Source organism: Hoplias malabaricus, chromosome 5 (assembly GCF_029633855.1).
Source record: "Hoplias malabaricus isolate fHopMal1 chromosome 5, fHopMal1.hap1, whole genome shotgun sequence".
Taxonomy (NCBI): Eukaryota; Metazoa; Chordata; class Actinopteri; order Characiformes; family Erythrinidae; genus Hoplias; species Hoplias malabaricus.
Genome location: NC_089804.1, coordinates 51,733,154 through 51,759,664, shown reverse-complemented (window position 1 = coordinate 51,759,664; position 26,511 = coordinate 51,733,154). Strand labels below are relative to the sequence as shown.

The window sequence follows — 26,511 nt, the reverse complement described above, 5'->3', positions numbered from 1 at the left end:
TTTGTGTGTTTTTTCCCACAGATTTTCCCTTTTTGTTCATTTTCTTTTCCCATTTTCTCAAGAGGGACATAAATGTTTCTGTAATTTCTGTCAGTTTAGGTCTCTGTCAGCAAACAGTACTGTAATCAATTTCTCTTTTATGGCAACAGAAAATTGTTTTTTAGCTTACTGCAAAACGTGAAAGCTGAAAATGTTTGCTTTAATGGGAAAATGCAGTTCAAACACAAATGTGCTGAATGTGTTACTGGTTCGTTCAAAATGAAGTGGATACCAAACAAATGTCCTTCGTTCCTCCTTTAGGCATCAAGCAAGCAGTGATTTAGTCAATAAAAAGGCTTTGGTATTCTCAAGGCCGGATTCCGTTTACACTGTCCAAATACACACAGCTTACAGTTAGTAATTATCTGTAACCCTTATCCAGTTCAGGGTTGCAGTGGGTCCAGAGCCTACCTGGAATCATTGGGTGCAAGGTGGGAATACACCCTGGAGGGGGCGCCAGTCATTCACAGGGCGACACAGACACACACACACACTCACACCTACGGACACTTTTGAGTCGCCAATCCACCTACCAACGTGGTGGGACTGTGGGAGGAAACTGGAGCACCCGGAGGAAACCCACGCAGACACAGGGAGAACACACCACACTCCTCATAGACAGTCACCCGGAGGAAACCCACGCAGACACAGGGAGAACACACCACACTCCTCACAGACAGTCACCCGGAGTGGGACTCGAACCCACAACCACCAACCCCCTAGAGCTGTGTGACAGCGACACAACCTGCTGCACCACCGTGCCGCCCCAGTTAGTGAACATTATTACAAAAACATCTTTATTTAAAAAATTGGCAACACCACAAAACATAAAAGCAATATTGAATCAAGTATAAAACTCTCTGTTTGAGTGCCACTTTGCATGAAAACTAGAACAACAATTAGTCACAATCATAATAATTATAAGGGTAGAATTTTCTGAATAATTCTACTAACAGTACTGTACTAACAGTATTTTTTATACTCTAACTGTAGATAAGCCACCAAAATTCCTGCTGCTTAGCAACCCAATCTTCTCTAGACTTTTTTAGACATACAAATACTGAAGCATTCACAGTGGCTTCTTCTTCAATCCAAAGACAGCAATAATCAGGATTATTTCATAGATTGCAGGAATTATGCTGGAACAGAGAGGGAGAAATTAAGCCACAAATCAGTGAAAATAACCCAAATGTTATGTTTTTGAAGCATTTCAGACTCTGTAACTGTATCACAAGTGTACAGTCCTGTGCCAAAAACCTGATCACAGACTCACCTACAAAATGCGAAAATCCACCAGTAGATGCTACAAGTCCACTGCTCAAAAAGAAAAAAGAGCAGAGCAACAGAACCACTGGCATGGCACGCTGTAGCTGAAGAGTAATAGTCAGGAAAGCAATAGTCACTGCAACAGTCATTAAACCAGTAAGTGTCCAATAATAACTATAATTTGCCATCACTCAACGTGTCCTTAAAAATGAAAAGGCAATTAAAATGTTTCATTCCTCCTAATTTAGGCTTCATTGCTGGAAATCAAGTAATGAAATGCAGCTGTTTAAAATGCTTTGGGTTCTATTGATTTTTAAACAAAGCTGCATTCATTAGATATTTCAATGTGCAACACTGCATTTAAAACAAAAGGCAGCTGTTGTGAGGACTTACTTAAAAATATATAAATATTTGCAATCAAAGTATTCATACGAACAAATTTAGATTAGTATTTTTGTACATTTAGAGACGTGTTGATTTTACAAAACAGGTTCAAACTGTACCTTCTGACAAACGAACAAAATATTAGGCCTACCTCATACAGCAAGTGTCTGACTGAATTATAATTTAATTGATGTAGAAATCTATATTCCTACTGGGTTCATAACATAAAAGGAAATCTGTCAATTAGGATTTAATTAAAGATGTACACCGACCAGACATAACACTATGACTGCCTACTTGTTTCAACACCACCCATTCTCTCAGCCCCGCTCAACATACAGAAACCCTTTGTGGTCCTACAATCACAATCTGTAGTCCATCTGTGATTTTATTGCCTATATTTACCCAGTCCTTCAGTGGTCAGGACCCCACAGAGCACTGATTTAGGTGGTGAATCATTGTCAGAGCAGTAGTGACACTCTCACTCTTGTGGTGCGTTATTGTGTGAGGCATGGATGAGTGGATGAGACACAGCATGGCAGCTGGAGTTTTTTGCATAATATTGCATACGTTCTTTACATGATCAGTGAAGCACAGTGGAAAGTGTTTGGTGGACTCTAATCAGTCCAGCACGGATAGTGACACACCACCACCATGTCAGTGTCACCGTGCTGAGAATGATCACCCAGGCAAATAATACCCGGTCCTGTTGGGGTCATGACTATTGAAATACTGGATAAAAAGGGGCATAAAAATTATGCAAAGCAACAGAGGTAATTATGTAATTGTAGAAAAAAAATATGTTGATGTTATTGTTGATGTGTTGTGTATATTTAAATTTTATCTCTGCACCTTATAGCAATATCAACATTGCAGGTTAAGGATACATAAAAGACCTTGATTGTTGTTAAACATGGAGACACCAGAGAAGAACCCGACAAGTTCAACAGCGAACATACCCAAAGTCACAGACAACGCCACCACTAGCCTGGGTACAAAGAGAGGGAGGAGGAAACACGACAAGGATGAAGAATTAAAACAACAGTGTAAATCCAAAATTGCTTTTCTATATTACTGTATAATTAAATGATAAATAAGTAATTAAAGTAGTTAGACGTGAAATGTGCCATACTACAGGATCTTACCGTACAGAAGCCTCTGAAGTAGTTCTGGGCGATATGAGTGCAAATCAATATCACGATTATTTTGTTTTTGCATTTTTGACCCTCATAGTTCAGTGCAAGGCTTGTACTGTAAACATGCTCCAGTATTAAATTTGGGAGGTTGTTCCTCTCATATTTGAGCACTGTTTATATTTGTGTGCTTTGGTCTCTCAAACTGTTTTTTCTCAGTGTTTACATTTCACTTCTTTCTGTTCATTTTTTTCTTGATTAAAGTCAAAGCAAAACATGTCCAAACAACAGACGCTCTGTTTTTCTTTGGTACGAGCTTCTCGAGTTGCTTGGTTGGCCTCTGTTTAGGTCGCTTCCATGTGGCAGAAAGGGGCAGAATCACGTGACTACAGTTTGGTACCATGGTTATAAACGGACACAGTGGGGACACAGAGTAAAAATAATATATAATCGATATAGACAAAATTATGTCAATTAGAAGTCCTGAATATCAATTTCAATTAATTGCCCAGCCCTACTCTGAAGCATATGCCTCATTAGAGCCTTCAGAGCAATTTGTTACACAGAGATAAGTGGCAATGCCTGATGCTTGTGAAAATGTTTTATGTTCTTTTAGAGAAAGTTCTTACCGTGTGTCTTCCAGGCTGTACTCATCCTTAGTATAGTCTAACGGCAGACAAGCTCTAACATTGTTCTCCTGAAATTATAAACAAATGGGCATAACTGACCAGCTTCTTCAAAAACATATTGTGAAAAGGAACATAAGGAAAGTATTGTAAGATATATAGCGGTGCTTATGAAAAGCAAATAATGAATGATGCTGAGGACAAAAAGGAGACTTACCCTTGACCAGAAAATGGTGATAACTATGACAAGGTGTGCAATAAGGGTGAGGAAACGGGATGGCACCAAGCTGCTCATCTCCGACATTGAACTAGAAAAAAAAAATCTATTAGCAGGAATGGTTCACTGCAAGGCCAGTGCCCAGGGGTCCAGTAACTTCAGACCACAAGGCCTGAGGTGGATCAAAATACTTGAAACAAAGCAGTGCAGGTATAGATAGACTTAATCTGGGTCTGGGAGACCAGTCTAAGCCTAGACTAAAAAAGCATTTACTATGACGATTCATGGTTGACACAGCAACTTGGTCTAAGACAAATATTAATCTATATCTGAGATACCAGCTAATGGCCTTAGATGTTAACAACCCCCAAGAATGTACAAATTACTAAATAATATCAATATATATATAATGTTGAACAGTTCTTATGTTATTACAAAAAAATGGGACTCATCCCCATCAATGGACTGTATGTTTTATGTTGAAAGGTAGTGAAAATAAGCCACTAACTACACCTTTAGGTTTCTTTCATGACTTTAATTCATTCAATCATTCATTATCTGTAACCGTTTATCCAGTTCAGGGTCGCAGTGGGTCCAGAGCCTACCTGGAATCATTGGGCGCAAGGCAGGGACACACCCTGGAGGGGGCGACAGTCATTCACAGGGCAACACACACACACACACACCTATGGCCACTTTTGAGTCGCCAATCCACCTACCAACGTGTGTTTTTGGACTGTGGTAGGAAACCAGAGCACCTGGAGGAAACCCACACAGACACGGGGAGAACACACCACACTCCTCACAGACAGTCACCCGGAGGAAACCCTCGCGGACACGGGGAGAACACACCAACTCCTCACAGACAGTCACCCAGAGCAGGAATCAAACCCACAACCTCCAAGCCCCTGGAGCTGTGTGACTGCGACACTACCTGCTGCACCACCGTGCCGCCCTTCCTGACTTTAATATTTTATTATAAAATTCTGAGGATATTTCCTCACCATTTGCTAGCTCTCCAATCTGTTTGTGTGCTGGAAACAGATCTAATGTGTTTACGAAGCCCCAATCGGTTTACAAAGTCTATAAATGGGTGTGTGTGTGTGTGTATGTATATATATATATATATATATATATATATATATATATAAACACCAAAGGGTCTCTGTCCAGTAGTATGCTAAGCTTTCTCTCTCATTGCTTAAGGGAAAGAGACAGCATCTTGAGGAGACCTCCAAACATTGAAAAACAAGAACTGATATGAGGATATTACACTAGTTCTGCTCCATAGAGATAACATTGACTTATTTTTGCTGTAGCTGGAACTGACTCTAAATTTAGGAGAGAACTAACTACATGAAAGTAAACACAGACAAACAGACAGTAAATAATTTGAGTAACAAATGGCTGTCTGTGGTAAGTCTAAACAGTTAATAAAAATGTACAGACAATGTACAGACATGAGCCATGTACAAACCACTGTGGTTTTTCCCCTCAAACACATTATTCCACATTAAATGATGCAGATATTAAAGTAAACAAAAGAGAGAGCAGTGTTTCCCCACAGACGAAGGGAACTCTAGGTAAGAGTTGGTATTTTTGCTCTTGGGCTGCCCTACAGTTAAAAGGAGTAATTCACTTTTACAGAACTGACCAGAAGTCAAAGGGGAGGATGAGTAGGGGTTTCCTACCCTTATTGCAAAGTTACATAGTGCAGTTTCCGCAGTGCTAAGCCAAAGTAGCTCATCAAGAGGCTCTATTCTCCCAGGTCAGTGGAATAGCACAGTGATAGTGGAGCTGTAATCTTAGGATAAAAATGTTACCTAATGTTCCTTTAACGTTAGCTTCAATGGTTATGGAGACTTTGCGTGTTTTACAGCGAACATCCTCTTATTTAGCGTATTAGGAATAAACCAATGTCTGGTGTAGGTCTAGCATATGCTAGTTTTCTAGATTACAAGGCAGATTAATGTACAGTCTAACCAGGAGAAACAGGACGGTAAAATAATATTACTGTGGCATTACTTAGCCCTTAGCAGACCGGCTAACGTCGCATTGTTTGTAATTAACGTACCTATCTATGCAGTAAAGAAATCTGTACTTTCAACACTAAATCCCAGATACAGAGCCAGAGAACGGTATGGTACAGCGCCACTGTACTGTACTGATGTGTATATGAGGAGAAACCCGTCCTACAGGGCGATAAAGCCGTGTGTATCAGCTGCAGCGTTCACTCGTTGCTATCGGTAACACACACTGAGCTATATACCTCAGCGCCGCGAGCGCCCCCAGCGTCTGAGTACGGAACCACAGTAACGAAATTAAGATTCTCCATAGACTGCCAGCCAGACTGGGCACCCGTGGCCAAAAGTGTGTGGACACTGCTCAAGAATGGCGCCTGTACTTCGCTACACTAAACTAAACATTTAATGCTATCAACCCCAACACAAACTATGAAGTTTATGTTCATATTATGAGTTCTACAATACAAACGACACTAGTACAACTCATCCAAACATCACTGAATGGTGCCTCGTCACTCCAAAGAAGCACAGTTCCAGTGCTCCACAGCTCATCAAGTGTAGTGACCTTTAGCTCAGGTATGGCTTTTACAGAGTGTCCCATTCTCACTTTACTAATTATATACCAAAGGTGCTTGTGCCACTTGTGTTTTTCCTCAGATTTTTTCCCCTTTTATATTTTATATTTTACACCAGTAGAAACTGTCCAATAAGAAGAAAATAAGTTCCCACATATCTGTAAAACTTCCTGTAATATTCTTTTTCTTTAGTTATTTATTTATTTTGGGTGCATGGTGTCTGTTTCACAGATTATTCTACTTTTATTATTGATGATAGCAAGAAATAGCTTCTGAGACATTCTAAGTTTAGTTGTGCAATATGAAAAGGTCAATAACTGCAGAATGACAAAGAAAGTCATGAAATGTTATGCAATAGAAAGGCTCTCTAACACTCTATTTCTGTCTTTCTCTCTCTATGGCATTTTGAGTTTATATTACACACAGTTTACTTATGTCTGGAAATAAGAAATGTAATTTCATCTCCACGTTTCTCAGATAGGAATAGGATCTCAGATATAATAGACACATCATATTAATTATTTTGCAACTTAGGGTCTATCCATGAGGAACTATAGCTTTACTATTTATGCTATTCCTTCAGTTTTTACTCTTCTCCTGTTGAAGTATTAAAGGCTGTACTGGAAACTGCATACTGCAATCCCTGTACATTTTAATACTGAGTGCATGTCAAACTCACTTGCTAAATAAATGCTTCCTCTGGGCCAGGGTCGTGGTGGGTGCAGGGCCTACTTGGAACACACAACTATGGACACATACTCGAAAACTGGAGAACCCAGAGGATAAACACATGAGTGCTGAACCCAGGACCTCAGGACCCTGGAGCTCAGAAACACCGCCTGCTGCACCACATGCTGCCACACTGCTGGTCACTTTCCAAAGTAAAGGAAAGAAGAAAACCTTGGGTACTGAAACCTTAACTCCATCATGACACCTAAAACATGAACCTAAACTAATGCTGGACAGTCCAGTGTAAATCAAAACTAATTTCACAAAACATCAAATAAAACTGCAATAAAGCTTTAGTACATATTTTTTTATTGTTAGATTATTGTTGGCTGTTTATTGGACTCAGCATTCAGCTGCTTGTTAAATTTGGGCAATAACCACACATTTCCTTGTCCACATTTGTAAGAAATATAGTAACATAAAATACTGAATACATACTGATTCACCTGTTTACAGTTATCCCTTATCGAATACTGACAGCGTTTATTTTAGTGTCAATGTCAATGGAAGAGCTGTCACATTTCCCACATACGGGTTTCTCTGATATAAATCTGGCTCCCTCTACCGGTTAAGATTGATTAATGTACTCACCCAACTTTGCCATTTGTCGTAAATCTTTATATTCTAAATATTTAAATGAATCCGAGGTTAATATTTAGTGTCTGGCTATAACAGCACTGTGAATTTATAATACATACACTACTGGTAATTCTGGATTTCTGTGAGTTTTATGTATTGTCATATTTAACTTGTTACCATATTATTTCCATAATATTGCAAAGTTTTATTACATTAAATAGCACATTAAACACATGGGTTTGACTTGCACTGTGTATCTTTCCCTTAAGAATTTAAATGTATTTATTTGACTAAAAGTGTGTTTGTGTGTGTGTGTGTGTGTGTGTGTGTGTGTGTGTGTGTGTGTGTGTGTGTGTTTGTGTGTGTGTGTTTGTGTGTGTGATGAAAGAGAGGAATTGAAAGTGAAATGTTGGATTGATTTCAGATATATAGTTATATATTGTTAAGATGTATTAATATATATATATAAAACACTATAGCTTACATATTACGTTCTTGATCAGCCATAATATTAAATTTATTAGCTCCAGTGTAGGCCAATTCTCAGCATATTTTGTTAGTCCCCTGTCTAACAAAGAAATCAGGATCAGACACAGCAGCGCTGCTGGAGATTTTAAACACTGGGAAAAGTCATTATGTGGTGTTCCTGAAGGTCCTGACAATTGAAAAACAGGGTGAAAGGGGCATGAAACTGTAACTGTATAAAGGTCGTTGGAGCATGGTGAAATGGACAGTGAGTGTGGAAAGAAGGAGGTCATTTAATTCTCTCTCTCTCGCTCTCTCTCTCTCTCTCCCATGCAGATCTCGCGAGATTTACACCCTGCGAGCTGCTGTAAAATGGAGAAGTTACACTGAAGGAAGACCGAGGTAAGAGCTTCGGTTTCTCCGCCTCGTTGCTCTTCTAAACTGCCACAGTTCGCTTCGAGCGACTGTTATGGAGACACGGAGCAGACGGGACGTGTCTTTGTAATTTGCAAGTGGACCGGGCTTGTTTAAAGTAGGGGTCGTTTTTGGGCGCAAAGGCCGGACATTCCTACTGTATAAACCGCCATTTTTAATGTGTGAGCAGCTTTTGTAGTGGCGGCTGCTCTTGTGCACGCGCGCAGTATGTGTGCGCGCTCACGAACGTTACTTAGTGCTTGCCGGTTAAGGATATGTTTCACAATTATTTCTTGATTAATCTGTTTCTAGAGGCGGTTTTTAGACACAGCCAACATCGTCTTATCAGGCCGGTGTAGGTGAGGTGTATTAGCTTTACAGATACGATAGCTAGATATATTTCTGTATAAGGTGAGCTATGAATAGTAGCTAGCTTGGTGATAGCATGTGCTCATGTGATAGACGTGTATCTGAGACCACAGACTCTGTTTAAGTTTGTTTCCATCACATACGGTTGGAAATTTAGGCTACTGAAAATTTACACTTGTGACAGAAAGCAGAAGTGTTTAACACCCTTAAAGCACTCCCATTCACATCCGTCAGATCATTACAGGGTACTATAAGACTCCTGCAGTTTTATTTATATTAACATTGGTCACTGATATGACTGGAATAATAATGAAACTGTGAAGCACAACTTCAAGGGCAATAAGCCCTACTTCTTCTAACATTTATTCATATTTCAGTAGTTAGGATTTAAGCAAAACTCTATTCAGAGTGGTTTGATGTGAAATAGTGATTTGTACCAATTTACCAACTCATGTCTTTACAGTGGCTGGGAAAAGAACCAGAAGGCTGTTCTACATGCAAGATTTAAGAGTTAGCTAGATAACTCAACCCAGAGTTGGGGACAGTCCAACAGATATCTCTCACCTCTTTCCCTATTCGTGTGAAAGCCAGAGGGGTATACCACGAGTTAGGATTTCTCAGTTAAGCTAGATAACTTAAGCCCGAACTCAAACCTGTCCAGTAGGAAAAGAGCTGAGGAATAACGTCCATCAACAAACTTAATTTATATCCTGCTTTGAAGAATCCCCCCAGTATTTGCTGATGTAACACAAATACACCCACTTTGTTTGCAGTCTAAAACTACCAATGCTTTCTGAGATTAAGTGTAAAGTAAGGCAATAGTAAAGTTTGATCTGGAAACTTTTTTTTTTTTTTGAGAGACAAACAAACAAAATATTCTCTAATAATTTTGTGAGAAAGTGCTTCTTGAGGCATTATACATACACCTCATGCATCTGGTTCCTATCCCCGCCACTCTGAGCTGTTTTGACTAGGTAAGTTTCATTTACATCACCCCATGCTGAAGGATGTAACCGTTGACCACGTTAACTGTTTAAATGTGCAGACATCTTGAAAAATCTGTGGATTTCCCCTTTGACCCTGTAATGCTCATGGTTTTGTATTCTGTCCATTTCAATATGAACTGCATGAGCCTCATCAGAAGAGAAGGGATAAGTGTTTTCATTAGAAGTTTTTTAGACTGTTTATAAGATCAGAAAAAAGTACCGTCGCAAATTGGATTTATGTCATGAGCTGTTACTCCACTAAGTGCATGTGTGCTGTCAGTTAATGTGCATCATTTTTTTTCCTTTTTAGATGAGTTCAATTTTGAAATCTTAGTTCTATATATATTGCAAATAAGATAATAAATGCTTAATAAAACATGTGGAATAACCTTGTTAACCTTAATATAACATGTGAATAAACTTCAGGACCACATTCCCCAAATATTGCCTTTTGAACCAAACTTTAAGAAACTCCACAAACTGTCACGGACAAAGACTTGGGCACATCTGGTGGGTTTTCCACAAAGCAGTAAGCCAAATAACTGAAGCTTAAATTTGAGGATTGTCCAATTAGGAATTTCTTTTAACTTTTGCTATTGGACAGGTTTGGTTTTGGGCCCAAGTTATCTGACTGCAATGATAAAATCTGATAAAAACCACCCTCATTTTCCCACAAAGCAGCATTTCGCAGTTAGCCAGCTAACTTAAACCTAAAGTTACGGACTGTCCAATAGGAATCTCCCTCAGGTCTGTTCCTATTGAACAAGCTTGACTTTGGGCTTAAGTTATTTGGTTACCTAGGAAATCCAGCTTTGTGGTCGCATTGCATGTTTTTGATTAATTTCAAAGTGAAATAGATTAAACGCATCCTTTAAAGAGAATAATGTGAATTTGTTTAAGTTTACATTGCGGGTGTGGTGATAGGATCTACTAAAATGTTTTTTTATTTGTTTGTTTTTTTTTAAACAAAAGTATGGCACAGGTTTAATGCTTTTTTTAAATCATCCCCACTATGTTTAGTAGTAAAACTTTAGGATAAAACGTCCCCATACAAAAGTTTGTTCCTGTGCAGGACGTGTTAGCTTTATTTTCACTTTGAAGAAATCAACAAAAAGATGAAAACATTTGGGCAGGGTGTCTAAACTTGTGCCTACGACGGTGTAGCTGATGATTGTGGTGCTGTTTGATTGGAGCTGTGGGTATTTCTCCAGCACGCAGTTAGTGTTGTGCCGGGCCTGTTCGGGGAATGATTCAGCGAGATATTATGCGTTTCTCAGTTAGCTGAGCAGCAGCCTGTCGGAGAGGGAGAGTTAGAGAGACAGAGGGGGCGCAAGTACGAGAGACCAGCATCTTCCAGATATTCACCGCGTAGGAAGGTGGCTTTTAGACCGAAATCGAGCTCTGTTCGCTGTGTACATACGAAGGGGACGCCGAGGAGAGGTGTGGTAGTCTTCGGGCGGTTTTGGGTGTCTTTAAATGAGAATTAGCTGGTGATATTCCAGGCTTCAGCAGGCCCAACGAAGCCGGGCGCTGGATTACACGCACACACACATGAGCATGTGGAGCTCAGACCCGATGATTTTTTTTTTCAGCTTGAGTCTGCGCTTAGTTTTGCTTCACCTTGCGCCATCGCCAGCGTTTCTGCCCTCTAATTTAAGGTAGCTTTACCTAACGGATTTGTTTCGGAAACCGGTCCGAGAGCGAGCAAGTTGGTGTTGACATTCTACAGAGCAATAATCGATGATGAACTCAAGTTGGCTTCTTTTTCCGAATGTTCCGTTCCACCTTAAATGAGGGCAGCAGTTACCTTCTGACGCCCTGACATTTCTGCGCAGTTTAATGTGGGATGTGGAACTCGGATACTAACCAGACGAAAACACTATACATATTTCAATCATTATCACTGTTATATTAGCTTTTAGCCTGGCTAGCATTGCTAGCGAGTGATGCTTGTATGTTTAGCCTAGCTAGCGGCGTTAATGACACGTTCCTTCTTGAACGCGGATGTATTATTTTTTATCCACCATGAACACCGTCATAAGGCATAGCCATTAGTGTTTGGTGTAAGACGTGACATTGTGTTGTTTTCAGACTTGGCTGGAATTGTCTCACAGTGAGAGCTAACGGTTAAAGCTAGGTAACGGCTAGCTGTTGCTAAGTGGCCCCCAATGCTGTAACACTGCGTTAGCTACTGGTTCAGCTTCTGCCGGACACAGAGTTAATTGAATATAGACATAGCACTGTTTCTCGGCACGTTTATCCTTTATCTTCCCAAAAAGGTAGTAGCCTGCTTGGTTAGTTGTCTTCATGTCCTTTGTTGCCAGGCTGTGTTTGGCTGGGCAGTATAGACGCAGCTCAGTGAATTTTTTGCTGTTGCACTGCAGTGATGTTAGCTGCAGAGCGTTTTGTGGCTAACACTAAAGTCAGAAATGTGATTTCGTGTTTTTTTTTTCCATTTTCCATCTGATACCTATATACTCCTAAACCAAAGTCCACGCGACCATACCTTTTGTAAAGGCTCTTTGTTCTTGGTGTAAAAAAAGTGGATTCTGTAGGGATGCATGATAAATGGTTTCATATACTGCTTAAAAATAGAAAATGTAGATATTGTGGGCTAAAAATTGCAATATGAAAGTTTATTCCATGTGGGTTATATTTTAATTTGTATAAATTCTAACAAAGCTGAAAGTATAGAGTACTGAAACTGTTGCACTAGAAAACCAGGCAGTAATGGGTATTATTATAACACCACCATTTGGTTATAGGATTAAAGTTTCTAGACGTTTACATCTGGCTTAATGGGAACATGGTCCATACTCTATAAGTATAACATTTATACCGGTTTATGTTTGTTTCTATAACTTATAGACAACAATATCAGATTGGTCCTGCTAGGATCAGTTCAGAAACAGAAGTATCTGTTTTAGATTAGGTCTGTCCAGGCCTATAAAAAGTGATTGTGAATGATCTTAAGGCTCACAAACTACTTTTTTTTTTGTCTTCTGAGGCTAATGCCATTTAGTACTCAATTTTCTTTTATGAAATACTGTTGGTTTAACATTTTGTATTTATAGTTTATATATTAAAATGGGAATCAGATCAGTAGCTCATACTGAATTATTCTTATCTAGTTAATAAGCCAGGATTTATTTTTGGACTACATGCATTTACTAAATGGAACTTGTCTCATTTCTCAGTTTCTGTTCCATTGTTAGGTGTCAGTTCATATGTACAGCCCATGTATGAATCTATTTTTTTTTCTTTTTTCCAGTGGCACATACCAGTTTGTCATTTTTTAGTCATATTTAATCAGGGAGAAGTTTTTAAAGGTTTGATATAACATACATTCACTCAAAGGGTATCTCAGTTAATAGACATTCTTTATTAAAATGTATGAGTATGCCAGAATCCTCAGAAACGTCTCCTATATTTGATCCAGTAATATGGAGGACAAGTTGTGTAGTTTTTCTTTAATCCAATTTAAGTTCTATCTTCTCTGGTAGTTGTTGATATTTTTAGACATTGCAGTTTGTTGCTTTTTTTTAAATGTGTCTACAAATCTACATATTGAACCAAGATTTAGTGCTGTAACATTAAAAGGAGAGTCAATTAAGTTAAGTGTTCACTTAACTACCATTGATGACCAGATCAGCATCTGAGCCTGGATTCAACATCTGGGGTTAAAGACCTTGCTGCAGACAGTGCTCAATGTCTTGTTCTTAACATACTCACCTTACCTGGTACTACAATTAGTTTTATTAAGCTTGGCACCTATAGACATACTTGCATTAGGAAAACAGAGAGTGCCAAATTATATAAACCCATGTAATCATAAGTTTGTTTGAATCATCAAATGAATATCAGCACATCTGCCACAAGCATTTTTTTTAAATCTTTGAAATCATTCAAATTTCATGCTAGAAAATGATATGGTTTGTGTAAGAACAGGAAGAAAGTGTTTTGGTTTAATTATGCAGTGTCTGTGAGAATGTTGACTATGCGGTCACATGCAAATGCTTGGTGGATATTGATGCCTTTTAAAAAGTGTATTATCTACTGTTTTGCCTCGACATGCAGAGTTATGAATGGACAGGGGTTGTAGTACTTGTACTGTCTGCTTTCAAGCTGTTATGCCTAAAAGACAATGAGTGCTTATACTTCACACCTTAATTAGACGAATGTGTCCCAAGATAGTTTGAAGCAGCCTTCAACTTTCAGTGCAAAGTTCAAATTGGTGGTGTTTTTGACATCAACTCAGACACATCAAAGAAAATGGTTGATATATGAATCCTATAAACCTTTAGATTTTTTGATTCTTGTATTTAATTTTTAGGTATTGTATGAGCCGCCTCTTCACATTTACGCAAAATTAAACACTCTCTGATGCCTGTTTAACATTTTGAAATAGCCTCTTAGGAGCTCCCTAGCCTTTTGACCAGAGCTCTGAGGGCACATCCTAATGGCTCTCATAGAAGAGCACTCAGAATATCTGAATGAATAGGCTATTCTGACAGCACTCTTAATTCATGAACATCCAGGGTTTCTCCTCTAGCACACTGAGCAGATTCCTCTTTTTTTAAAAACTGGCTTGTGACTTTGGAATGGTGTTAAATTCAATCATTTTAGTACTTTGAACAATGCTAATAAAAGTATTTTCCTGATAAAATGTGAAAGGTTATTTTAATCTGTCCCACTGAGCATCACAGTAACATTTCTCTTTCATCCTAGGAATTAGATGCAAAAGATGCCGTTAAGTTGGAATTGCCAAATTAATTATCGTAAGTTCTATACATGCTTCATTTTTGTTACACACACATACACACATAATAGATATACGTACAAAAAATAATATATATATATATATATAATCTGAATGTGTTTTGTTGAAATGTTGTGAGTTTTTGAGCATATAAGGATTTTGCTGTTTATGTTGATTTCTACAGGAACAGATTGTAAAAACTAGTAACCATGAAGGTTGACCGAAGCAAGTTAAAGAAAACCCCAACTGAAGCGGTCAGTATGCCAGTATATTTCTGCCCTGTGTGTGTGTATGTTTTTGTATGTACTAGTGGGGCTCTTCATTATGGCTTTGTCCTCAACATCCTCTCTCCCCTCAGCCTGCTGATTGCAGGACGCTTATAGAGAAGTTGAAAGGGTGCAGTGATGAGCAGCTGCTGCTGGAGCTGCAGCACATCAAGACATGGAACATAGGCAAGGTAATTGCAAAACCAAGGGATTATAGGAACAGTTGTTGTACTTGTATTCTAAGTTTAGTATACATATGGCTTTTTCTCTTTAAAGTGCGAGTTGTACCACTGGGTAGACCTCCTGGACCGCTTTGATGGCATCCTCTGTGATGCGGGACAGACAGTGGAGAACATGTCTTGGATGTTGGTGTGTGACCGACCAGAAAACGGGCAGCTCAAAGCCTTGCTGTTGGCTGTGCTGAACTTCACAGCCCTGCTGATAGAATACAGCTTCTCTCGGCACCTGTACAGCTCCATAGAGGTATACAAAGCAGTCTGTAGCGAGTGAACACCAGATGTTGAGGTCATTTTTGTTTGAGTTGTAAATTCAAGGTTAAATATAATTGACACTGTGACATTTGTGGAAATGTCTTGTTGAACTTTATTGGATTCCTGTGAAGATAAGTGACTCCTTGTTCTCTATTTTTCTATTATAGCACTTAACTACTCTTTTAGCATCATGTGACATGCAAGTGGTGCTGTCTGTGCTGAACCTCTTGTACGTGTTCAGCAAGCGCTCCAACTACATCACCAGACTTGGCTCAGACAAGAGGAGCCCTCTACTCGCCCGCCTGCAGCACCTGGCTGAGGTAACATATGGCATGCTTCCACTGCATGGAACCTACACGACTCTACTCGGCACAGTTCTTTTGCTTTTCCACTGGCCAAATCTGGTCCCTGGAACCCGGTACTTTTTCAGTCCCTGCTCGCACCGGGTGCCAACCGTTCTGAGTGGGTTCTAAATGGTGAATTGTAAACCCTGCAGAGTACTGATTGGCCAGAGAGACATGTCAATCACCACGAAATCCAGAGCTCATTCAAATTCATCACAACTCGCCACTTGTAAAATCTCTTAAGTTACAATAGCATTCACATTTCACGTTCACAACGGCAGCTCATAACTTTACATCGAGGGGGTTTTAAGAGGTTTAAATGCTCCTTGGGCCAATGAAAGTTTCCAGCCAAAGCCGAACATGAAAAAAGGAAAATGGATCTGTGAGAACTGGGATGCCGAATCGTGTTAAGTCCCAAAAACAAAAAGACACACGTGAAGACACGATGAGAGTGCTTAAATTTACCGCCATCGTTGTGGTTTTCAAAAACTGAAATTCCCATTATAGAAAGGGTTTTGCGACGACACTGGCTCCATTCTGCTGGGGAACTGTGCTAGCGGAAAGGGACAAGCTTTAAGCGTGTATAGTAGAGTCGGACCCATGCAAAGGAAAAGCACCAATAGGCCCCTCCCCAACCAATTCACCAGAAAAGATCATTTGACTTAGTGATGTTTTGATGATTACTTATTGCATGCTTCTATTAATTAAGTTAATGAATTGTATCCACATCACCCCTTTCTAAAGACGTCCTCTGGATACAATGAATTGAATTTTAGTAGGTCTAAAGTTTCTTTTCACCCATTATGTGTTTTCTGTGTCTGTATTGTGATCTTCACGTAGAGCTGGGGAGGGAAGGAAAATGGCTTTGGTCTAGCTGAGTGCTGCAGAGATCTACCCATGACAGTAAGCCATTATGTGGTTTTATAGGATATATACATATATTTACATGTTGAAATTCTACACAGCAATTTTTTTGATGCCTCCTACCATGTTTTCTTGCTTATTTCTAAGACATCCTCGTTTTCTGTGCAGAAATACCCACCCAGTGCCACCACTCTGCACTTTGAATTCTATGCTGAGCCTAGCTCTGATGTCAAAGTGGAGAAAAAAGTAAGGAATCAAATTTTTTCCTGTAGGTTCTCACAACCAGTTTGTTTGTTTATTCATGCCTAGTTACAGACAGTTGGTTAGTGTAGGATTTGTTTTCTTACTGTCCAAGGAGGCATAGCAGACAATGATTTTCTTATTATTCATTTTTTAACAGTCCAGCAGCAACACGCTACACTACATCCACATTGAACAACTTGATAAGGTAAGCTGCTTTCACTATGCTTTAATCATTATGGCAGATGCTTTATTTGCTTTATTGATTACACTTAAATTTAATTGACTTTTCCCTGGTGTATACTCAGATCTCAGAGAGTCCGTCTGAGATCATGGAGTCGCTGACGGTCATGTACAATATCCCTAAAGACAAGCAGACCCTGCTGTTCACACACATCCGCCTGGCACACGGCTTCTCAAACCACAAAAAGAGACTCCAGGCTGTGCAGGCCAGACTGCATGCCATCTCCATACTGGGTGAGTCACCTCTTAGGCTCTGATCAGAATAATTTGTTTTCATCAAACACTCTCAGGGTCCTTGATCTACATTTGCTGAGGTGGATGTTTTATGCTGATATTTTTGTAGTGTACTCCAACGCCCTGCAAGAGTCTGCCAACAGTATACTCTACAATGGGCTAATAGAGGAGCTGGTGGATGTGCTGCAGATCACAGACAAACAGCTGGTGGTGAGAAATGACCTTAACTCTGAGCTTCATAATATGCCAGATGTCCTAAAACAAGTGTCTGATGTTCTCAATTCCTGCAAAAGCAGACACAACCAAGGTGTGCCAGTTGGCACAACCAATGCGTGCCAATGTGATCTGGAAATGGTGTTTTTTTTCTGTCTTTTTACGTGTTTTCATGTGAAATGTATTTTTAAGAAATTATATTTATAGTCTCAATGTCTAATCTTCAAAACTGTACACTGTGCTGGTTTGATATTTTTACCTACATGTTCTTGTTTGACAGGACATAAAAGCCGCCTCTTTGCGCACTTTGACATCAATAGTCCACTTAGAGCGGACTCCTAAGCTGTCAAACATCATCGATTGCACTGGCACAGCTTCTTACCATGGCTTCTTGCCTGTGCTAGTCCGCAACTGCATACAAGCCATGATTGGTAAGGGTTAAGGCTGTGTTGTGTCATCACCAAATACAGTATATTTCCGATACATTCAGGAAAATATCCCATCTGACTTCTTGTGTACTCTACTGCCTTGTTACAACAACAGACCCACTGATGGAGCCATACCCGCACCAATTTGCTACTGCCCTCTTTTCTTTCCTGTACCACTTGGCCAGTTATGATGCTGGTGGGGAGGCCTTAGTCTCTTGTGGGATGATGGAGGCCTTGTTGAAGGTTTGTGCTCCTTAATCTTTGTCTTCTGAAAGGCTGAAAATATTAAATGAAATATGTCATATCTAATTAAATAAATGCTGTCAAATTTGGAAAAAAGTTTAACCACCAGTGTATAGTAACAAGTGTTTGTTTTTTGGATATCAGTCATTTTATTATCCTATAATTGGTTAATTATATTAGTTTAATTATTTATTCTTTCTTAAAACTAGACCCTTTGCAGCAGTTTTTTGTGTATTGTGTGCTTTCTAGCAAATCTCATTGAAATGTGTAATGAACCACAAAAATGTGGTATCTTTATTTATTTATTTAGTCTTTTCGCATTAATTCATGTGCTGCTGTAATGTTTCAAGCATTTAAAATATGCCTCTTCTAGGTGATCAAGTTCTTGGGGGATGAACAGGACCAGATCACTTTTGTGACTCGGGCAGTGCGTGTTGTGGACCTAATCACAAATCTGGACATGGCTGCCTTTCAATCCCACAGCGGCCTTTCCATCTTCATCTGCAGATTGGAGGTACTATACCACCCCCATGTCCCTGCCCCAGCATTTATCATTCTCATTCTCTGTACTGGCTTATTTAGTTCTAGCACTCAGCTCTTTGTTAAAGGAATGTGCTTTCCCTCATATGATTTCATTGTCTCTGTGCAGCATGAGGTGGACCTGTCCAGGAAAGAGTGCCCTTTTGTCATCAAGCCAAAGATTCAGAGGCCCAGCACTGCTGCTGAAACTGAGGACATGGACACAGATATGGACAGTTAGTAGTTTTCATTACTCTTCATTTTACAGGGTGTGTAGTTTTATGAAATTTGTCTGTATAGTGGGATCACCCATGTAACTTATAGCTAGTATCGTTTTCATGATAAAATGGTGGTGTTACTGCAGTGTCTGAGGTTGCCATGGAGAGCAGTCCAGGGCCCTCCACCTCCACAAGCTCCAGAGCAGAGACAGACCCTCGTGCACAGAGCAGCACAGCAAGCATGCCCAGAGCAGGTAAGTAAAATAAAATTCCCAGCAGCCTATATCCCGTTGTACTTGAAACATTCCAGTTATGGATGATTAAACAGTATTTTTTTATATTACAGGTGTGCAGTGTATCCCACAGAGGGCAGCTCTGCTGAAGTCCATGTTAAACTTTTTGAAGAAAGCCATTCAGGACCCTGCCTTTTCAGATGGCATTCGCCATGGTAAGAAAACTTTAACAGTCCTAGGAGAGACATTGCTACGTGTAAAAGGAACATGTGCTTATGCCCTATAAAGGTCTAACTTCTATTTAACAACCTTCTTTCTCTCTACAGTGATGGATGGGTCCTTGCCTACCTCACTGAAGCACATCATCAGTAATGCAGAGTATTATGGACCTTCACTATTCCTCCTGGGTGAGCATACTGAGCAAAGGGCCTTTGGCTGGATTTAAAACGTTTCATTGTCTGTCCACAGCTGTGTAGCTACAGCTTCAAGACCTTGACCAAACAAGGGCAGGCAACAACAAAGATGACACATGGTGCTTTTCCATTGCATGGAACCTACTTTACTCGGGTCTTTTGCTTTTCCATTTGCCAAATTTGGAATCTGTAACGGGGTACTTTAAGTCCCTGCTCACACCCGGTAAAAAGCAAGTTAAGTAGGTACAAAATGTGACTTGTAAACCTTGCAGAGCAATGCCTGACCAGAGAGACTTGTTTACACTACGAAATGCAAACTAGCTGCTTGTATAATTTCCAAGTTACAGTAGCAGTCACGTTTTGGTTTTTATCCTTAAAACTAAACTATTATAAAACCTGTGTCTAACCTTACAGCCACTGTTGTGGTTTTCAAAGCCTGTGATTTCCATTAGAGACAAGGTTTTGCCACGTCGCTGGTTACATAATAAACAGTAACAACAGGTTAAAGGACAGAAAAATACTCTCACCCATCATAAAACACCTGAAAATACATATATATCATTCAAAAAATTTGCATGCACCAACTCAAACTCTCTGTCTCTCAGCTGCGTTATGCTGCTCTCTCCCTTGCTGTCCAAAACAAACCTGGTGCTGCACTAATTAGTGCCCCTCTAGAATCCATTCATGAGGAACCTGCAGTAAATCTGATGATAATATATAAGTGAAATACAACTAATTAAAAGATTAAATTACAGAAATGTACAAATAATAAAAAAAGACCTGTCCTATTACAACCTGTGATAAAAAGAATGTTTGACTTTAATCCAATATGAATTTGCTTTAATTAATTTTAATAAATGTAATTTAATTCTCTTTCAGCAACGGAGGTGGTGACGGTGTTTGTGTTCCAGGAGCCATCTCTTCTCTCCTCTCTACAGGACAATGGTCTCACAGACGTCATGCTGCATGCACTACTCATTAAAGATGTGAGTTTGCTGTCTTAATTTTCTCATTGTCTTATACAGCTTTTTGCTCCTTTTTCAGTTCTCTTTCTGTTTTATTTATTTAACCATATTTTTCCTTCATTCAGAACTTCAAACTGCATGTTTCAGATTAAGTGCCTTTGAAAGTGAGCTCTTGGTGACCAGACATCTTGTCACCACCCACATCTCTCATTCTTGATGTCCCACAATCTTTGTTGTTATTGTAATGCCCATACCCCACAGCTTTTCTGTTTATATTGTTTTACCAGTTTTATTCACTCTTCCCTTGCCAGTACATTCCCATTTTCACACTTTCTCAAAAGCTCACACAGCATGTGTTGGACAGTCTTGTTCTTGGCTTCTCCCCTGACTCCTTTCTCTCACTCGTTCCTTCCCAACTCCGCTCCGATTCTCTCTTACAGTCTCTCTCTCTGCAGGTCCCTGCCACCCGAGAGGTGCTGGGTTCCCTGCCCAATGTCTTCAGTGCACTGTGCCTAAATGCCCGCGGCCTGCACTCATTTGTCCAGTGTCAGCCCTTTGAGCGTCTGTTCAAGGTTCTGCTATCACCAGACTACCTGCCGGCCATGCGCCGCCGCCGCAGCTCTGATCCACTGGGTAAGCGCCACAGTTGCTGAGAGTTTATGACTGAAATTCTGATGGAACTTAAAAATGAAGACTAGAATTGTATACAACTATTTGTTGCCAATTAAAAACACAATATTCATAACTTTTTAATTATTACTGAGAACCATTGAGAGCGCTTTTTCAGAAATTACCAATATTCAAAATCTGTAAAGTCTTACAACATCTTAGAAGAAAAGTAGTTGTTCATGAATAAAGACTCTGTGTATTTGTATTTCAGGGGACACTGCTTCCAATTTGGGCAGTGCTGTAGATGAGCTCATGAGACATCAGCCCACACTGAAAACTGATGCCACAACTGCTATAATAAAGGTTGGATGGCTGACAATGTTTTATGTTTCTTGTGCACTTGGCACTGCTACTTTTATTAATTACTATTACCTAATCTTTTTTGAAATGTCTTTTTTCCTGTCAGTTGCTGGAGGAGATCTGTAACTTGGGTCGAGCTCCTGAGTACATTTGCCAGAAGCCTTCTATTCAAAAAGCAGATGGGACTGTCACAGTACCTCCAGCTCGTTCCAACCATGCAGCAGAAGAGGCTTCCAGTGAGGATGAAGAGGAGGAGGAGGCTCTCCACACATTCAGCCAACAGCAGGGGGAACCAGAGAGCAACAGGCAGTGTGTGCCCTAATGTTAACACTGGATTAATTTAAAATGTATTGGGAGGGAAACATTGTTCTTACATTAATTTGTGGAGTGTGTGTCCTAGAGTTGAATGAAATGGTAACTTAACTGTATTTTTGCAGAGTGGTTGGCACAGAAGAGCGGATCCCCATTCCCCTTATGGATTACATTCTCAATGTGGTAAGTGCTGATTCAGCTTATAATGAAATGGCTACTCAGCACCCAGTAGTCAGCATCTAATTTTTATTATTCTGTGCTTCTCAAAGCAGTACATATATTATTATTTTAGTTACACTGTACAACAATGGTTAAATCATTGAACAGGTTTAGATCCTTACTTTTAGTACCACATTCTGATTAGATTTTTTTTCCCCTCCAGATGAAATTTGTTGAGTCAATTTTGAGTAACAACACAACAGATGACCATTGCCAGGAGTTTGTAAACCAGAAAGGTCTCCTACCCCTTGTGTCGATCTTGGGACTTCCCAACCTGCCCATTGACTTTCCAACTTCAGCTGCCTGCCAAGCTGTAGCTGGTGTATGCAAATCGATTTTGGTGAGATGCAGCAAAACGATGAACATGCTTTAATACATCAAAACATAGTTACAGAACATTTACATCTTAAAATTTTCTGTGATTTTTAAACTACCCTTTTCTTGGCTTAGACATTATCCCATGAGCCGAAGGTTCTGCAGGAGGGTTTGTGCCAGTTGGACAGCATATTGTCAGCTCTGGAGCCACTCCATCGGCCTATTGAGGTGCCGGGTGGTTCAGTTCTACTGAGAGAACTGGCCAACGCTGGTCACGTCACAGACGCCACACTGTCTGCCCGTGCCACACCTCTCCTGCACGCACTCACTGCTGCACATGCATATATTCTTATGTTTGTCCACACTTGCAGAGTTGGACAGGTGAGGTTGTGAGCTTAAAAAGTCTTACATGGTTTAATAATTTATCATTACAGCTGATTTTAAAGTGATATGTTTCTAAAAAATCTTTTCCATCTTATTCTGTCAGAGTGAGATTCGGGCCATCTCTGTGAACCAGTGGGGCTCCCAGCTAGGTCTGAGTGTGCTCAATAAGTTGAGTCAGCTCTACTGCTCTCTGGTGTGGGAGAGCACTGTGCTGCTCTCCCTTTGCACACCCAACAGGTCAGCACTGCACTTTACATGGATTCCACTACACTAATTATACTTAGTTTTTCTGAGCTCCCTTCAATCTTCTCCATCACCTTAGGGATGAGCAATATAGCAAAAAAAAATCTTGACTCTTTTAAGACTTGTTCCTGATATAGAGGACAAAGGTTTTCAAATCTGGAACTTGGTTCCAAAATTTAAGGCCAGGATTTTAATATGGCCAGCTGTGATGACACTAGCTGCAACGGCCAGTGCACCTGACTAGCCAGGTGTAGTGCATACCAGCTGGCCACTTTAAAAATCCTCGCCTAGAACCTGGATCCAATATCTAGATTTAAAGACCCCTTGAATAGGAAAGGCATCATGTACATGCTTTTGGGTTTTTTGTAGTTTGTAAACTGAAATTGGCAAAGAACTAGCAGTGCCTCATTCAGAAAGGCTTTTGAAACTGTAATTGTTTTATTTAATGCATTGCAAACATTTAGTAGCCTTATTTAAGCAATTTATGTCCTGATTTCATGTTATTTTTTTTTTAAATACATATTCAGACACTAGACACATACATCTAGTTTGTTTTAGTATCCTGCCTAAACAAAACTATTGAAATTCATTTTTTTTTACTGCTGTAGTTTTAATATATTTGTGTTTGAATGGCAACATTTCTCTACTTGAGTTTTTACCTTTGCTCCAGAGCAGTGAAATAGAATTTCATGTATTCAATTTTTTCCCTCTTTTTTTTCCCTCTACAGTCTCCCTCCTGGTTGTGAATTTGGCCAGGCTGACATGCAGAAACTAGTGCCTAAGGAAGAAAAAACACCCAGCAGTACTGCAGCCAGTGGAGGCAGGAGAACCGGTAAAAAACTGCATAATGGTGATTGTGCATAATACCTCCCCTCTTTAGTCTTTTATCTGTATCATGCTTTCTCTTTATCTCTAATATTAATCCTGTTTCTTCTTTCTGTTTTCCCCAAGATCTTCTGTTTCAGTTTCAAATGAACCAAATATCCATGTTTACATTTTTTTCTTTCTTGTTGTTTCTAAGTATTTTTTTCTTTTTTCAGCTGAGGCTGAGACTTTGTCTGTGGGAGTGGACCCCTCTGCACAGGGTCTGCTGGAGGGCATGGGCCTGGATGGAGACTCCTTGGCTCCCATGGAGACAGATGAGCCTTCAGCGACTGACCCGAAGGCTAAATCCAAACTCACCCCTGCCATGGCAACACGTATCAAACAGATCAAACCTCTGCTCTCTGGTCAGTCACTGCAACAGAGTTAAAGTCTTGTTTTTCTACACGCCTTTATTTGCTTATTGAATAAGTAGTGAGCTTTAGTGTGACACAAAAAAGCAAAATAGTTATATCCCAGCAATGTGTTTCATTATTATTTCTCACTAAAGTAAGATATGGTTGGTGAATAGCTGCCAGATTATATTGAGATATTAAACAGTAGCTTAATGTGAGTCTTTGTAAAACACAATTTTGAATGTGCTTATTCCCTGCAGCATCGTCACGTTTGGGTAGAGCACTGGCTGAGTTGTTCGGCCTTCTGGTGAAGCTGTGTGTGGGTTCGCCTGTCCGTCAGCGGCGCTCTCACCACACTACCAGCACAGGCACCGCCCCAACACCAGCAGCACGTGCCACTGCATCTTCTCTTACCAAACTGCTAACCAAAGGCCTGAGTTGGCAGCCACCTCCATATACTCCCACTCCTCGCTTTAGGTACACCATCTCTCTGAGCTGTCCCTGCCTGAATCGTGTTTTTTTTTTTTTTTCCCCAATAATGGGTTTTACATTTATAAACTTGTGTTTTTAATTGATCAGGCTGACATTCTTCATTTGTTCTGTGGGATTCACTTCCCCCATGCTGTTTGATGAGAGGAAATACCCTTACCACTTGATGCTGCAGAAATTCTTCTGTTCTGGAGGTCATGATGCCCTGTTTGAGTGAGTGGAAGAACAACTTTTTTCTCTCTCTCTCTCTTTTGCACATGTAAATGATAATTTGACGACCTAGCTGAATTCCTACTTTGCTACTCTGTTTTTTAGGACATTTAACTGGGCTCTGTCCATGGGAGGGAAGGTGCCTGTGTCTGAAGGGCTGGAGCACCCTGAGCTGCCTGATGGGACTGGTGAATTCCTTGATGCTTGGCTGATGCTGGTGGAGAAGATGGTGAACCCCAGCACAGTACTGGACTCTCCTCACTCTCTGCCTGCGAAAGTGCCTGGAGCAACGTCTACCACACCACAGTTCAGCGCCCTGCGTTTCCTTATTGTCACTCAAAAGGTGAGAATGCTCCTTTCTGTATAATTACAAGAATGTGAATGTGCTTGCGCAATGGAACAAATAACTCATTTATGTGAAAAGGCTTCTTGCATTAATTACATTTTTTTTTTTTTTTTTAGATTTAGAATATCTTTAGTAAAATTCTTCAGATATTTTGACATGTATAGTCTTGCCTGAAAGTTTGTGAAACCTTTAAAATGTTTATTTTTGCACAAATTTGACCTAAAATTTTCAGATATTCACACATCTTAAAAATAGATAAGGAGAACCAAATCAAACAAATGAGAACATTTTAGATGTTTTTGGGGAGGTTTAATTATTAAGGATAATGTTACACAATTGTATCTGTGTGGCAAGCATTCAAGCAAAAAACTGAAAGACAGAAATACCTTAGAGTGCCCTTTTCAGTGTTGCACAATTGGGTAAATCGGTTCCTTTAGTTGAAAGTTAAAAGTAACTGAGGCGTATACAAGAAATCAGCTCTGTGAATTATTTTTTTCCCTAAAGATCTCTAGAAGAATTGTTGTAACATCAAAGGTGAAAACACCTTAAAAGTACCCACTTAAAAAGGTTGCTTGTTGCTTATTGTTTGACTGTCTGGCACACAGGCTGCGTTCAGCTGCATCCGTAACCTCTGGAACCGTAAGCCCTTGAAGGTCTATGGTGGACGCATGGCAGAGTCCATGCTTGCCATCCTTTGCCACATCTTGCGTGGTGAGCCGATCATCCAGGAGCGATTGGCCAAGGAGAGAGAGGGTTCCACTCGCTCTGATGAGGACAGTGTTTCTTCTGGGGCTGGAGGGACTAGTGGAGCTCCAGGACCTACTGGAACAGTTGGAGAGAGTGGTACTGGGGCTGTGGCAGGCAGTGCTGGTACAGCTGCTAGCACTGCGGAGGATGGGAGCAACTCCACACCACGTAGGGAACCCCAGGTTAACCAGGCTCAGCTTACACAGGTAATAGTCAGATTCCTTTTATGGTTATTATTCAGTGTTTTCTTTTTGGATGCAAAGTACCTCATAGAATATGTTTAGTTCATTTTTAATAAAATAATTGCATTCTCTGTAAGCTCTGTGTTGTTGGTGCTTGATGTCAGTGACTGTGTGTGTCCTTTTTGGTGGAATGAGATTTTGCACGGTTCTAAACATCTGTCATTTGTCTAGCTCATGGACATGGGCTTCTCTAGAGAGCATGCTTTGGAAGCTTTGCTCAACACCACCACCATGGAGCAGGCCACAGAATATTTGCTTACCCACCCGCCACCACTCCTCAGTGCTGCTGTTAGGGTAAGATATAGCCACACAGCTTTCCCTCCTCTACTGCTAACACAG

The 26,511-nt window shown here is 40.1% G+C and overlaps 2 protein-coding genes across 17 annotated transcripts in view; one reads left to right on the top strand and one right to left on the bottom strand.

The window, feature by feature from the left end:
• Positions 1-839: 839 nt before the first annotated feature.
• Positions 840-5,905, bottom strand: tmem107l (transmembrane protein 107 like). 3 transcript variants are annotated; one of them, XM_066671996.1, is made up of 6 exons: positions 5,740-5,905; positions 3,666-3,756; positions 3,452-3,519; positions 2,577-2,677; positions 1,313-1,409; positions 840-1,178 (listed from the first exon to the last, which is right to left on the bottom strand). In XM_066671996.1, exons 2-6 carry the CDS (start codon positions 3,750-3,752, stop codon positions 1,109-1,111), a joined length of 423 nt encoding a protein of 140 aa, XP_066528093.1. In that variant the 5' UTR covers positions 3,753-3,756; positions 5,740-5,905; the 3' UTR covers positions 840-1,108. The 3 variants fall into 3 exon arrangements, with proteins under 3 accessions (XP_066528093.1, XP_066528094.1, XP_066528095.1); XM_066671997.1 differs by lacking the exon at positions 5,740-5,905 and adding an exon at positions 5,489-5,730; XM_066671998.1 differs by lacking the exon at positions 5,740-5,905 and adding an exon at positions 5,357-5,469.
• Positions 5,906-8,377: 2,472 nt separating this feature from the next.
• huwe1 (HECT, UBA and WWE domain containing E3 ubiquitin protein ligase 1) overlaps positions 8,378-26,511 on the top strand; it is a 40,929-nt gene continuing 22,795 nt past the window's right edge. For 6 of the 14 annotated variants that reach the window (XM_066672531.1, XM_066672522.1, XM_066672523.1 and 3 more), the window contains exons 1-33: positions 11,059-11,246; positions 14,535-14,584; positions 14,750-14,819; positions 14,924-15,022; positions 15,108-15,314; positions 15,490-15,642; positions 16,507-16,569; positions 16,678-16,776; positions 16,931-16,978; positions 17,079-17,247; positions 17,357-17,457; positions 17,741-17,891; positions 18,004-18,131; positions 18,505-18,645; positions 18,781-18,886; positions 19,015-19,122; positions 19,215-19,316; positions 19,428-19,508; positions 20,394-20,500; positions 20,920-21,112; positions 21,360-21,451; positions 21,555-21,757; positions 21,886-21,943; positions 22,143-22,319; positions 22,430-22,675; positions 22,782-22,915; positions 23,650-23,771; positions 23,962-24,150; positions 24,399-24,615; positions 24,718-24,840; positions 24,943-25,180; positions 25,789-26,136; positions 26,344-26,466. In XM_066672531.1, coding sequence (XP_066528628.1) covers positions 14,775-14,819; positions 14,924-15,022; positions 15,108-15,314; positions 15,490-15,642; positions 16,507-16,569; positions 16,678-16,776; positions 16,931-16,978; positions 17,079-17,247; positions 17,357-17,457; positions 17,741-17,891; positions 18,004-18,131; positions 18,505-18,645; positions 18,781-18,886; positions 19,015-19,122; positions 19,215-19,316; positions 19,428-19,508; positions 20,394-20,500; positions 20,920-21,112; positions 21,360-21,451; positions 21,555-21,757; positions 21,886-21,943; positions 22,143-22,319; positions 22,430-22,675; positions 22,782-22,915; positions 23,650-23,771; positions 23,962-24,150; positions 24,399-24,615; positions 24,718-24,840; positions 24,943-25,180; positions 25,789-26,136; positions 26,344-26,466 — 4,371 coding nt within the window. In that variant the 5' untranslated portion in view covers positions 11,059-11,246; positions 14,535-14,584; positions 14,750-14,774. Of the gene's footprint in view, positions 8,440-11,058; positions 11,465-12,069; positions 12,086-14,534; positions 14,585-14,749; positions 14,820-14,923; positions 15,023-15,107; positions 15,315-15,489; positions 15,643-16,506; positions 16,570-16,677; positions 16,777-16,930; positions 16,979-17,078; positions 17,248-17,356; positions 17,458-17,740; positions 17,892-18,003; positions 18,132-18,504; positions 18,646-18,780; positions 18,887-19,014; positions 19,123-19,214; positions 19,317-19,427; positions 19,509-20,393; positions 20,501-20,919; positions 21,113-21,359; positions 21,452-21,554; positions 21,758-21,885; positions 21,944-22,142; positions 22,320-22,429; positions 22,676-22,781; positions 22,916-23,649; positions 23,772-23,961; positions 24,151-24,398; positions 24,616-24,717; positions 24,841-24,942; positions 25,181-25,788; positions 26,137-26,343; positions 26,467-26,511 lie in introns of those variants that run through there. The other 8 variants (XM_066672519.1, XM_066672530.1, XM_066672526.1 and 5 more) reach the window with 8 other exon arrangements.